This window comes from Protomyctophum parallelum (assembly GCF_964188405.1).
Source record: "Protomyctophum parallelum genome assembly, chromosome: 9".
NCBI lineage: Eukaryota > Metazoa > Chordata > Actinopteri > Myctophiformes > Myctophidae > Protomyctophum > Protomyctophum parallelum.
Genome location: NC_139706.1, coordinates 26,395,238 through 26,409,928, shown reverse-complemented (window position 1 = coordinate 26,409,928; position 14,691 = coordinate 26,395,238). Strand labels below are relative to the sequence as shown.

General features: G+C 39.8%; 2 protein-coding genes across 2 annotated transcripts; both read left to right on the top strand.

The window, feature by feature from the left end:
* Positions 1 to 5,584: 5,584 nt before the first annotated feature.
* Positions 5,585 to 10,376, top strand: camkk1b (calcium/calmodulin-dependent protein kinase kinase 1, alpha b). Its single transcript, XM_083773333.1, has 16 exons — positions 5,585 to 5,816; positions 5,927 to 5,974; positions 6,061 to 6,114; positions 6,196 to 6,247; positions 6,351 to 6,484; positions 6,711 to 6,747; positions 6,848 to 6,869; positions 7,016 to 7,104; positions 7,325 to 7,524; positions 7,705 to 7,758; positions 7,848 to 7,921; positions 8,199 to 8,286; positions 8,450 to 8,578; positions 8,659 to 8,762; positions 9,232 to 9,264; positions 9,751 to 10,376. Exons 1-16 carry the CDS (start codon positions 5,616 to 5,618, stop codon positions 9,827 to 9,829), a joined length of 1,398 nt encoding a protein of 465 aa, XP_083629459.1. The 5' UTR covers positions 5,585 to 5,615; the 3' UTR covers positions 9,830 to 10,376.
* Positions 10,377 to 12,794: 2,418 nt separating this feature from the next.
* On the top strand, positions 12,795 to 14,138 carry LOC310864166 (rab GDP dissociation inhibitor beta-like; the record flags this gene model as incomplete). The annotated part of the gene is made up of 1 exon (XM_083772749.1): positions 12,795 to 14,138. One exon carries the CDS (start codon positions 12,795 to 12,797, stop codon positions 14,136 to 14,138), a length of 1,344 nt encoding a protein of 447 aa, XP_083628875.1.
* Positions 14,139 to 14,691: the final 553 nt, after the last annotated feature.

Sequence of the window (14,691 nt, the reverse complement as noted above, 5' to 3'; positions counted from 1 at the left end):
AAATTGGTATTTCTATGTTTTTCTGACTTTTGTACACGATAACTGTTACATTCCCCTTTGTATGTCTAGGGGTATATCAAGGAGAGGATGCAACACGGCTGACATAAGAGTTGTTATTTATTCAACGTTAAAGTGAAAAGGTATAATAATAATAAACAATAAAGAATACAACTGGAATACAACACAAAAGTCAGGCTATATGGGGCAACTTAAATAAATCATCAAAACTATCTGTCCCTATTCTAGTATCACACAACACTCTTACCTAACTAACCAATAAATGAAATGTTACATGAATTCAATCTACCTAAACTGTCTACACTAACTACTGCCCTAACAAAGATTTACAAAAAGTACGCACCCATACGCCATATTTATCTATATTATATTATATACTATATATCTCTATATATATATAACTATAATATCAGTTGTATCTTTAGCTCAGGAATACAGATCAAAATATATTATATACTATATATCTCTATATATATATATATAATTATAATATCAGTTGTATCTTCATTAGCTCAGAATCAGCTCAGGGGCTCCACACAGATATAGCCCCTGGCCTACGCTTTTAAACAGTTCTGAAACTTTGAGCATTCCCTAGCTCCTCTGGACAGTGTGCTCTCAGTATGGGGAGACTGAGAGACACTGCCAATGATTGCATGTCACAGGTGCTGCTAAGTAGTCTTCCCAGGCCGGTCCTCCGAGCGCGGATTGGCTCCTGGTGACGAGGGGGTGGGCAGACAGGTTGATGGGTCTCCGCCTCCACGCACCACAGCAGATCAGACCTGTGACTGAAAGTGTTGATCAGCACTCTGTACAATGTAACCTATTCACGATATATTATAAGTATATATATATATAAGCATAACCACGTTATCATATAATATATATATATATATATAAATACAATCATCACGTTATCATCTCATAAATATATATAATCCCCGATTATGTAACAATAACATTTCAGTGTGCATATATATTTGTACAATGTCTGTCTGTGTAAGCATACTCTTGACATTGGGGCGACTGTGGCTCAAGACGTAGAGCAGGTCGTCCAATGATCCATGGGTCGGCAGTTCGAATCCCGGCTCCTCCTGTCTACATGTCGAAGTGTCCGTGGGCAAGACACTGAACCCCAAATTGCTCCCGATGTGCTGGTTGGTACCTTGCATGGCTTCCGCCGCAATCGGTGGATGAATGTGTGAATGTAATGCACAATCTATGTAAAGCGCCTTGGATAAAGGCGCTATATAAATGCACCATTTACCATTTACATTGTACCGTAAACATACAGGGTACATACTGTATACAAAGCCCAAATAAACAATCAAATAAATTAGCAAATAAATATATAAATAAAGGCTTAAATGAATCCCATATGATTTGTGTTTGTTTTTACTCAGGTCTTTATTTGTTGGAAAGGATATTTTCAGAGTAGGTTGACCAGTAAAAATAAAGAAAAAAATACATTTTCTTAACTGGTACTTCTTCATAATATAAACTACTATTGAAAATAGCTGCTAAGAAATAAATGCATTAAAGTCCTCATTTACCAAAAGGAAATGCATGAATTAAATTCAGTCTGACAAAAGCGGAGGTCAGACATATTTTCCCATAACATTTTCCCATCTTTAAACACTGCCATTTGTTAGATGAACTCTACATAAATACCTAAAGACAAACCTGCAATATCATGTTAAAATAACTTCAGCGATGGGTCAAATGTTTCATCTAGCTATAATTCTCTGTGATTATTTGGAAGCTCAATGTTGTATACAGTAGAATGATCGTCTTTTACAATTACAAATGAGCAGCATCTCACTCGGCTCATCACAGAGCAGAGACATAAGGAGCTCAAAGGCACTCAATCACGAGCTGACAGATGAGAAAATTGCCCAATTTGAGTCACTTAGGAGAATAGGGTTTGCTGACATAAATGTAACTGTAGTCTCTCGTGTAACAAAAGCCTTTTTACATGCTCTTCATTGCTAATCATCTCCTGTAAAGCTACTTGGCTTTCTTCATGCCTCAGTTAGTATGGAGAGCTTGACAAGGGCCATATGGCACTCTGGCTAACCCTATCCTATGGGTGGTCAGGCGAAACCTGGTGAATTGCTTGCCAAATTAAGTACAAACTGGTGCTAAACAGACAACCAGAGTTTAAGCTTGAGGGTTTTCTTGTGACAATATTGGTTTCAGTTTATGTATTACTGCAGACAAACCGAAACTAGAGAATTACATTCATGGTCCTTTGTTTACCTTGACAGGACTATACAGACGGATAATCACAGCTATTGTATCAAGTGTAGGTGAGCAGTTCAAGTTCACTCTACTGAGCCAATATACTCAGCTGGTGATTTTTATAACCCAAGGAAAATAATATTGCAAAAATCACATCAATATGATGTTTTGGGGTGGCTAATTTGTGTAATTACTTTGTGTTGTTATCATGTGTGACCATCATTATCTGCTGCAACCAGGCAACCCAGTTATAAATGTGCATGGGATTTCAGTTAATCACAGCAGTTAAGCTGTGATGTAAACAAATTAAACCACATTGAGACTTAGAGTGGTTCTTGGGGATGTGTCCTGGGCTGCACCTTGAGACGCTGCAGACGGAACGGTCTGGCCGGCCATCTGGGAACATGTCCATACGTTCTGGGACATACAGGCTCAGCAGTATCAAAATTAAAGGCTGTGTGCTGTAACGGTTGGATATTACTTACATGGTCAACAAAGGGTAGCAGGACAGGAGGGTGGCATGGAGCAGAGGCAAGAGAATGGTGGTAGAAGGCAGGTATAATGATGGGCGTTACGCTGAACAAAGGGTGCCAGGTGTTGGGTTGTTCCTCAAGAAAACCCGCTGAGAAATATCCTGTGCTGTGAATCTCTGTGGATCTTTGTGGTTCCTTTTCATACTTGATAATTTCCTGCATTTTATTCACCACGACCACCCTCACGTGGTAAAGCTTCCTGTAGTTCTGATAGTGCCTCAAAAAATCTACCAGTGATGTTTTCCCCTCCACACATCTTTGAAAGAGTATCTGTTGTTGGAAATAATTACTTTTTCAGTTAAGGGGGAAAAAACCACTTAAAATTCAATAAACAGAACAAATAAATAAATGCATACCGGTATATTCAATGGCATTTTGTAGGTACAATAATTTTGTCCCAGCCAAAATGTTTCAGCACACAGATTATTTATGCCTGTTTGTTGAACCATCCATGTATAGTCTCACTATGAATCCTTACCTCACACTCCTCCTCAGTATCTGTTATCTTTTTCAGGAGAGACCGCTGAGCAGAATGGATGGTGTAGTTTTCTTCTGAAATTATTTATAACGATGTGTAGTTACAACAACCTAAATTTATGTTGATATATGCATGTATATGGAGAGAAAGATAGAGAGAGAAAACTCACCAAATTGGTCTTGTTTGGCTTGGATGATGCTGGCAAGGTTTTTCATTTCTTGGTACTTCATTCCAAGAAGCAACTTCGTATTTCTAAAAGCTGGTTTCTGAGAAAGGCTGGACTCTGCCAATATGTGATTTGAAACTAGCATGTTCTCTATAGCCCTCTTCAGTACCTGAAACTGATCATTATTATTATTGCAATAACCAAATGATAAGATAATAAAGATCACATACATTTTTTTAAAGGTTTATTTTCGTAAATAGTTTATAATACTTTAAGACCTGGTAGAAAGGTAGAAAATCATATACTTAAAAGAAGGGAAAAAGACAGCCGAGCAAAATGATAAATTATAACACCAAGTTTACTTTCATTTGTATTTCTCACCTTCTGACTATATCTTATTATTTCATTTAGTTTCTCTTCATCCTCTAGAAGTTCCCGGAGTTCGATGGTCCTCAAAGCATCAAAATGAGCTAGTAATGTCATCACCGCACTCTTACAAGCAGCGCAAAGCTATATACAGTTGCTTTCTAGTTTCTACCCTTCCCAAAGCCCACTTTCTCTAACGGGTGCGTACCGGGTGCTCATCATTTGTGTCTGGTTGCCTCCAATTTTGTTGTCATTCAGAGATATGGCCAATACATTTTAGCTAGATGGCAAATGGGCGGGCCTAAGTAGTAGATGATGCCGGGGCAGGGCCTGTACTACTGCCAAAGGTATTAGAAATAAATGAAGAGATCTCAAATCTCAAAAAGACTGGGGGGGGGGGGGGGGGGGGGGTCGTGGGGGTGGCTGCCCCTGGGCCCGGGGGTCACATTGACCTTTATCATATCTGTTATCACCTGGGCTTCTGGCCCTGTAGATGCTGTGTGCGAGTTTGGTGTCAAATGTGACAATGTCCTGTGTGTGTGTGTGTGTGTGTGTGTGTGTGTGTGTGTGTGTGTGTGTGTGTGTGTGTGTGTGTGTGTGTGTGACGCTGCACGTGTACACACACACGCATACACACAACACTTAGTTTATAGCCTATGCTGCATTTATTTTTATTTTTATGAATGCTCCACGACTGCAGGGTGGAGCCTAACAATATCATCTACTGCACAAGTAAACACTGAAAGCTGCCCTCAAAATAACCCTCCCTGACCAGAGTTACGTTAATCCATAAGACTAGTGATCTTGTATAGTCAGTCCTTGGCTCATTAGTGAAAGTCCTGCCTTGAGAGTCGAGACACAAAGGAGGACAGCATGCAGATAACCCACGCTTGCCTCCAATTTAGAACCCTACAGTTATGTGTAAGTAAAATAAGAAAAAATCATTTATTTGAAATGTGTCTTTTGTTACATTATCAAGGAACTAAGCTTGTACATACAATTACGCGTTTATGTTGACAGGAATCTAAAGGTTAGTTATTTGTTCCTTGTTTGAGGATGAAATGATTGAATTTGAAGATGTTTTTTTTTATAGTAAGACATTTTAAAGACTTATTTCATTTGCACGCAAAAGCTTTACTTTTCACCTGAAAGCTTTTCCCAGGTTACATAAGGAGCTTTTCAGTCCTGTTTTGTACTGTACTTGAGGTAGCAGCATGTCATGTCAAAGAGACATTGAATGCCAGGAGGTGTTGCTAGAACATAATCTCATTGTTTATTTGGTATCTGCCATCGATAGCAATGGTGGAAAGGAACTAAGTACATTTACTCAAGTACTGTACTTAAGTACAATCTTTATTGACTTTTACGGTACTTTGCTGGAGTATTTCAAAATTTTTATCCACTAGAATACATTTTAAACTTTAGTTACTAGTTACTTTTTAGATTTTTATGATTATTACAAAACATAAATTAACCACTTCAGCCCTATATACATTTCGGCCATTTGAAAATAGCCAATCTACAAGCTCACTATGCAATCCATCGAAACAATCTTTATGCATTTGAAAACTTGTGAAATGGGACATTCTGCATACGTTCTTTCTACTAAACGTACATTAAGTACATTTTTAATACTTTTGTTATAAAATCTTTTACTTTGTTCTCATCTGAGGCCTGTTTCATTCCAGCATTATGCTGTTTGGTTCATTCAAGACACTGGCTTCTGTGACACCAATGCCATTCCAATGGTGAGTGACTACTAGCTACCATGAATGCTAATGAAGTGTACAGGACAGAGCTGGACTCTGAGTGTGAGATGGCGGATATGGTGGCAGCCATGAACACGGCCTCCAACCCGATGACCCCACCGAATGGCTTCAGGTCCGGTGCTCCAAGGAGCACACCTCAGCGTCCCTGCCTATCAGACAGGAAGTTGTCACTCCAGGAGAGAAGTAGTCGTATGGCCAGGCAGCCCACCATTGAGACCAAGCGCGTATCCATCTCCGATGGTGCAGAGGTGAGAGGTCTGTACATGGAAACGTCAATCAACATGTGACATCAATTCAAATGTTACAAATTTACTCATGAGATACTTTACTGGATTAATGAAACCTGTCCACTCCACAGGGTTGTATTCAGCTCAACCAGTACAAGTTGAAGAATAACATTGGAAAGGTAATCAAGAATATGAAGCTGAAACATTAATCTGACTGAAAGATATTTCACATTCTTGTTAACCTTTGGGCATTTTACACCCATAGGGCTCATATGGTGTGGTCAAATTAGCTTACAATGAAGATTCTGAAGAGTACTATGTAAGTTCCACCCCTTTTTATGTAGCTTTGTGTATTCTTTGACCAATAGTGTACTTACTATAGCTATCTCATTTTCTTTAGGCAATGAAAGTCGTTTCAAAAAAGAAGTTGATGAAACATTGTGGATTTTTACGTGAGTGAGAATTTGATTTTGTAATAGCCTACTAAAGAATATTCAAATTGCCCCTGAGACCTGGCCCTGATGTGTGTCTGACTGTCTATGTGTGACATTTTAGGACGCCCCCCTCCTCAAGGACCAAGTGCACTGCAAGATCAGCTACCTAAAACTGCAGGCCCACTAGATAAAGTGTATCAGGAGATCGCCATCCTGAAAAAACTAAACCATCCTAATGTTGTTAAATTAATTGAGGTAAAATGATTCAACACTTACAGGCTTTTCCTATTCTAAATTACATTGTGTTAAACTCTAGCTGACAATGCTATCACCTGTGTTTCGCTTTTTTAAATTGTTCTTACCGGTACTTTTCTTAGGGGTAAAAGTATTGTTGTAGGCCTACTGCTTAATGAACATTACACATTTTTATTTCATACCTTTTGGGTTCATTGAAAGAGATTATTAACACACATTTGTGTAGGTGCTTGATGATCCTAAAGAAGACAGTCTCCACATGGGTAGGGCTTCATTCATGTCTTTCTTGTTGACTCCATCTTTTCATCATTTTAAGGAGTTATGATTTGAGGAGTCATTACATTTTGTTTATTTACCCTCTAGCTTTCGAGTTGGTGATTAAAGGGTATGTTTTTACCTTGCGTTCTCTCCATGTTTATATTAGACTAAAATTGCAGATGTATGGCGTAGTGATACTGTAGTTGTAGGTCCTGTGGTAGCTATACAGTATCTTTGTCTCAAATTGTCTGCCTTCTTTTACATGCTTGTCAGTCCAGTGATGGAGGTGCCCACAGACAGCCCTTTCACAGAAGCGCAGGCTCGTTTTTACTTCAGAGACATCATCCTGGGAATTGAATACTGTGAGTTTAGAAGCACAATCAGATTTGTACCTTGAGCCTGTGGTACAATGTTTAGGCCTACATCATCACACAACCCTTTTGACAAGTGTCGTTGGACAACAAAGAATATATATTAGTGACAAAGTATATATGAGCCTTCAGTAGCCTGTAGTAAAATAAACAAGCTTGTTCCTGCTCCCATTCATTATGTTTTTGTGTGTGTTTTCATTTACATCTACAGTGCACTTCCAGAAGATCATCCACAGAGACATCAAGCCTTCCAATCTGTTACTGGGGGAGGATGGGCATGTGAAGATTGCAGACTTTGGTGTCAGTAACGAATTTGAGGGAACTGATGCCCTTCTGTCCAGTACGGCTGGAACCCCAGCATTCATGGCCCCAGAGGTGATGTCTGAAAATGAGCAGAGATTCAGTGGCAAGGTTAGACAAATCTATTGTTTCTCAGTTTTAAATTCATGAACTGTTCAATAGAATGTTAAATAAATAATTATTAACGACTAACGATTATTATCTAACGATTTTAGATTTTGAAACATTTGAAATGGTATTCCATGATTTAACTATGAACCTTTCATTATACCTAATAATCCTGTTTAACAGGCCTTAGACGTGTGGGCGATGGGAATTACACTGTACTGCTTTGTCTTTGGCATGGTAAGTAAGAATTACAAAGTAACATTTCAATGAAAAATGTATATACCACATATATAATCTAAAACTATTTTATGATCAATTCATTGCAGTGTCCTTTTTATGACGAATTCATTGTTGCGCTGCACAATAAGATCAAGAATAAGGCTGTGGAGTTTCCAGAAACGTAAGAGTAACAGTACTGTACATACCTGAAAGTTTTGTATTTCCCCAATTGCATTTTGTTGTGCTTTCTTTATATTGTTATTTGCACAATATGACAGTAGCATGATCTGTCAGCCTGTTTGCATGTCAACATTGACACACTGTATTTAACTCTCTGCTGCCAAATGACATGATGAAATGAAATATATATTTTTGCACTGGTAAAATGTCTTGCTAGTTAGCTGTACCGCACAATTTATCTGGTGAATAGGACTTCATTTCAGTGTTTTGTTACACAGACCGGTCAGAAGTGAAGACTTGAAAGAGCTAATCCAATTGATGCTTGATAAAAATCCTGAAACAAGAATCATCATCCCTGAAATAAAGGTAAAACAGGGAGGCAAGTGTGTAATGAAGATTGTTCAAGTTCACATTCTGATTGTAAATGAGCACTACACACACTTGGTGTGTGTAGACACTCATTCTTCGGCCAGTGCCGTCTATGTTGCGTTTCATAGTAAAGGTGTTCTATGTTGTGGAATTGTCACAGCTCCATCAGTGGGTCACAGAGCATGGTTCAGACCCTCTCCCACTGGAGGAAGATCACTGCAGTGTCGTGGAGGTCACTGAAGAGGATGTCCAGAACTGTGTCAAACTGATCCCAAGCCTTTCTGCTGTGGTATGTCAGCAATACTCAAGTTAATAGAGTAACTTGATGAAATGGAGATCTTCATTTTAACATGTTGATGCTTAATACAGATTCTGGTTAAATCAATGCTGAGGAAGCGATCATTCGGTAATCCATTTGAGTGTCCACCTAGAAGAGCTGAAAGGTCCATGTCAGCCCCTGGAGGTCTCCTTACGTAAGTACCATGCAAATCCTGTTGAGACTGCACTGCCTAACTGCCTGATATAGGATTAGTTCTCTACCTGGACAAAAACAAAAGGCAGCCTCTTAGGTTATAAATAGCTAGAGTCAGTTACTAGTCTCGCGAGCCAGGATCTACTGTATTTCACTCTATTCAGTCCATTACAAACTGTAACAACTCTATGTTGTGTTTCAAGATTTACCATTGTGCTGTATACTAGTAGCAATATATACTATTGTCGGGAATATCATAATAGGGGAACATTCAGCAAAATGTACAAACTGACAACGCATAGCGTCTATAGCTTGTAAATCGATTATTTTCTGAAAAGTGTTTTTGGTGTAGAGAAAAACAGGAGGGGGGGGGGGGTATAGACTCCAGTCAACAACATATGGTTTAAGTGGCTAATTTGCCATTAAATACACTATCATCCGTGATCTTAATAATTTTCCTTTTATTGCAGGGACATGCTGAAAACTCATTCAGCTTCATTGAGGTAAGCATTGTGTTGTCTTATTTACTCTTCGTTTGTGTTCTTTAAAGGTTAATTGAATAAAATAAACAAATGAATTGGCACCACACATCATATCTGATATGCTTGTCAGTTATAGCTTCAGCAACATAATACTTCCACCACCATGTCACACACAGGAAAATCACTAACAACATAATACTTCCACCACCATGTCACACACAGGAAAATCACTAACAACATAATACTTCCACCACCATGTCACACACAGGAAAATCACTAACAACATAATACTTCCACCACCATGTCACACACAGGAAGATCACTAACAACATAATACTTCCACCACCATGTCAGTGATGTCACACACAGGAAGATCACTAACAACATAATACTTCCACCACCATGTCACGCACAGGAAAATCACTAACAACATAATACTTCCACCACCATGTCACACACAGGAAAATCACTAACAACATAATACTTGCACCACCATGTCACATACAGGAAAATCAGTGATGAAAGAAGCAGAGAAGGGGAGTTGGAAGACCTTTATGAAGATGATGCTTTTCTGGAGACCAACTAGAAAGCATACTCTTACACAGTTAAATTACCATACTAAAAGTAGTATCTTTAGTTTAGATTTTCAGTACAGGACACCTTGTCTGTGAACATTCTGTAATATGGAAGTGGCAGTGGCTCAGGGGTAGAGTGGCCGGATCGGCTCCCCGAGAAGTAGTGTAGAAGTGTCCTTGAGCAAGACTCTGTCCCGATGTGCAGGTTGGTGCTTGCCTTGCATGGTTTCCTCTGCCATCGGTGTATGAATGTGTGTGTGAATGCCTGAATGGGTGAATGTAATGCACAATCTATGTAAAGCGCTTTAGATAAAAGTGCTATATAAATGTACCATTTACCATTTATGTTTGCAGCGGCGATCATATACTTTAGAAATGTGCAAAAAGGTGAAAGTATTCTCAGTAGATTCCATGATCAAATTAATGCTGTTCATTCAGTGACCACTTATTCCCATCATACGCAGAGAATATGAGAATATGGTGCATTACTGTATATTGTAATACAGTAGTCTTGATCTTGAATATGTTTTTCAAACGTGTCATACAGTGTACTTTTGATGCTGTGCCCAGAGTCACATTGGTTTTCATGCATTTTTTGTTTGCTATGCACAATTTTCATGTATTTTATTATTTTCTACCAAACGCTATGAGTTTTCTAGTTATCTGCTGGACTATATGCCATGAGAAACCAGTTAGATACATGTGTTGCTATGGCAACAGGCAGTGATTGTGAAGCCCCGCCCACAGCTCACCTGGCTGATGGGGTGAGGGGCAATCACATTGTTTGAGCCACCTGGAGAGATTGATTCTGTCAGTCCAGAGAGACAGACAGTCTACTGAGGAAGTCTTGCCATATAGCCATTTGGATTATTTCCCTGAAATCGGATTCTACCTTTGGATTTAAAAACATTCTTTCCCTTCCTGGAGTTTGGATTTTGATCGAGGACGGACTTTGCGTAATGGTGTAAAGGGTGGTAAGAGGAGACTTACCACTACACAACATTGACTGGGTTCCATTTTGGATTTCCTTTTGGACATTTAAGTTAGCTTTGGACAGTGCCAGGACACTTGAGCTTCACACCCATCCCTTTTGAGGCGGTTTATTTTATTTTGATTTCATTAAGTGACTATTTTGTTATTGAAAACTTTATTTTGTTTTGAGTTTATTAAATCACAGTTAAACTTATTTACTGATTTCTGTAGTGATTATCATTCTGAACTGACCCACCACCTCCCTCATTTTTGCTATAATTGGTTTATTTAATTGTTATTATTGTAACCGTTATAGCTGTACTGTTTTATATACATAATTATACATATACCGGGTATACCATTATAACATATATTTTTTGCAAGCTTTCATAAGTGATGAAGATAATACAATTATACATTTTCTTTTTGTTTGAATGACAATAAAATGTATTTTATAGGTAGAGTTTGTCAGATTGTGCTGAATGTCCAACACTAGATGGCATGCAGGCCTTTGTATTATACTAGCCTATATATTCAAAGCTCAGTCTTTTGTCAGGTTGGTCATGTATGGTCATTGGTCATGCTTTTTCAAGTATTGCAATGCACATTTTACTAATTGAAGCTCATATTATAGGCTCTACCTTAAAAACTCTCGAGTTAATTTGGTACCTGGTGACCAACCCCTCACTGCCCAGAATTGGCGGGCACGCAAACATACTGCTTGAGTTGTAAGAAAACACCTGTTGACATTTTATTGTACAGGATTCTATTACCAACATTATTTACATCATATTTATTTGCATGTAAAACCAAAATCATAAAAAGAAAATTCATTATGAACTATATAGTTAATTATAGTATTACTAGCCCTTACCCGTTGTGAGATATTTCCCCCCCTTGTGGCCGTGGGGGGTACTGCGCCCGGTGCGTTTTTAATTCACTAATAAATTAATTAATAATCATGAATGTGTCAAATCAAAAGGAGCGATTGGTGCAGGCAATGAGGAGCTACGGCGGTGTTTCTGACACACAGACAGACACACACACACACACACACACACAGACGGACAGACATTGTTAGAATTATAGTATGATGATGATGATGATTAGATGCTGACTGAGGAACCCACATACAGTAATTTGGGTTATTAGTGTCGTTGCCCTAGAGTCTAGACTAGTATAGTCCTTTCTCGGCTTTATTAATATTTTTTGAGCAATCCCCAAAAGTTTATTATTTATTCCTATTCTGCCCCTTGTGACGGGTTAATGGGTCTATATGTACATCATTGTCATACATCATAATCAAACTATAGGCCTACTTAACAAACTTTACTCGAGCCCACACAGAAACTATACACACTGGTTCCACACACTTCAGGAACCAGACAACACACTTTTTATTCGGTGCAACCACACTTGCAGTTTCCCAAAGTTGCGCATTTTCTAGTTTTTCAATCAGAGCTTCCACTGTGAAAAATAAGCAATTATTACTCAGATATTCCCTTTAACGAAAAGACCTCTGGAGTTAAATCTCCCCCAGCACACATTATACATATTTTCTCATTTTTAGTGTGTGTTCTACTTTATTTTGTTGTCTTTCGTTATCCCTCACCCAAATATGCTGTGGCCGCTTTTCCACCAAAAGAACATTGGTTCTAGAACTGGTTCCGTTCTAGATTCTTGGAACCTAATTTGCACTCTGAACTGGTTCAATATTAGGCAGGGGAAAAGAACCTCCAATCCCAGGTAATATTTCTAAACATGTGCCAACAATGTATTCAAGAAAGGCACAGTGTCACAAGATACTAACGAGATAGCCAGATGTACACTGAGGATCAACTTATCAAGATGACTGGAAATGCCATTTAAGGATAAAGGACGACCGAGAGTCATCACCTATGTCATGATGAGTTCATGTTGACTATATTAGGTTGTAAAACAGCCCAGCTGTTGCGGACTGCCATTCTTGCCAGTCAGAAAACGGCAACTCCTACTGGGGCAAAGATGAATGAAGATTATGACATTATTGTTTTGGGCACTGGACTGACAGAATGCATTATGTCAGGGATCATGTCTGTGAGCGGTAAGAAGGTTCTCCACATGGACCGTAACTCATACTATGGAGCTGAAAGCGCCTCCATTACACCATTAGAGGATCTGTACAAGCACTTTAACATCCCTGGCAGCCCATCTGAGTCAATGGGAAAAGGCAAGGACTGGAATGTGGACCTTATCCCTAAATTCCTCATGGCTAATGGTCAGTTGGTCCGTATGCTGCTAATCACACAGGTGACACGTTACCTGGACTTCAAAGTGATCGAGGGCAGCTACGTCTACAAGAAGGGTGCCATCTACAAAGTCCCCTCAACTGAGGGAGAAGCCCTGCAGTCTAGTCTAATGGGGTTGTTTGAGAAAAGGCGCTTCAAAAAGTTCCTGGTCTTCATTACCAACTTTGACAAGAACAACCCCCAATCCATGGAAGATGTGGACCCCCACAAGACGACGATGCGGGAAGTCTTCAAGAAGTTTGACTTGGGTCAGGAGGTTATTGACTTCACAGGCCACTCCCTCGCTCTCTACCGCACAGATGAATACCTGGATCTTCCTTGTTTGGATGCAATAAACAAGATAAAGCTTTACAGAGAGTCTCTGGCGAGATACGGCAATAGTCCGTACCTTTACCCACTGTATGGCCTGGGAGAGCTGCCCCAAGGGTTTGCCAGGTTAAGTGCCCTCTATGGAGGGACCCAAATGCTGAACAAACCTATTGACGAGATCGTGATCGAGAACGGGAAGGTGGTGGGAGTCAAGTCAGAAGGAGAGATTGCCCGCTGTAAGCAGCTGATCTGCGACCCAAGCTACATCACGGAGCGCAACACCAAGGTGGGCCAGGTGATCCGGGTCATCTGCATCATGAGCCACCCCATCAAGAACACCAAAGACATCAACTCATGCCAGATCATCATCCCTCAGAACCAGGTCAACAGGAAGCATGACATCTATGTGTGCATGGTCTCCTATGCTCACAAGGTAGCAGCCCAGGGCAAGTACATCGCCATCATCAGCACCACAGTGGAGACCTCTGACCCGGAGTGGGAGATCAAGCCAGCCCTGGACCTCCTGGAGCCTGTCGAGCAGAAGTTTGTCAGCATCAGCGACCAGTACGCACCAACTGACCTCGGCTCCAATAGCCAGATTTTCATCTCCCGTTCATTTGACGCCACAACTCACTTCGAGACCACCTGTGATGACATCAAGGATATCTACAAGAGAATGACAGGCAGAGAATTTGACTTTGCTGAGATGGAGCACAAGAAGAATGACATCTTTGGTGACACAGAATCTTAATCTCACAGAGATTACTTACATTAGATGACTGACATCATTAAAACACTTAGACCGCTAGCATTTATTGATAAATTATGATCTAATTCACGCCAGCATTTTTCACAGTTGAGCTCTTATTTTGAAAAGCCACATTTCCAGACTACCGGAAGTGAACATAACCTAGTAAGTGGAACAGGTCCTGGACAGGCCTTGTTTACTCTCCAGTGCCGGGGCACTGGAGAGCTCCACATCGTCGGCTCTGTGCCATCAAAGAAACATTGTTTTGACCAAAAATGCCATCTGGGAAATGGAATAGGAGATACAGGCGATTGAAAGAAACGGATAGAATTATTATTATGGTGAGGGAGATCTAAGATGGGCGATCCATTGTCATGACAACATGAGGCTACCCGATGCTAACGCAAGTAGCATTATGGCTTGATCGATCAAAAGCGCTATAAAAGCGCAATTGCCATTGATCTATGCCAATGGCGGTTAACTGGTCAAGTAGCCATATGAAGTCCCAGATCCACATGGAAACCACCACCACCCTATCTTTTATTAATTATCTAGC

What these genes read in the sequence shown, in the direction of transcription:
- camkk1b (XM_083773333.1), top strand. Translation starts at nt 5,616, where the DNA reads ATGGCGGATATGGTGGCAGCCATGAACACGGCCTCCAACCCGATGACC. An exon ending in CATCCTGGGAATTGAATACT is followed by an intron (nt 7,105 to 7,324) that starts GTGAGTTTAGAA and finishes TTACATCTACAG; the next exon opens with TGCACTTCCAGAAGATCATC. An exon ending in AGCAGAGATTCAGTGGCAAG is followed by an intron (nt 7,525 to 7,704) that starts GTTAGACAAATC and finishes CCTGTTTAACAG; the next exon opens with GCCTTAGACGTGTGGGCGAT.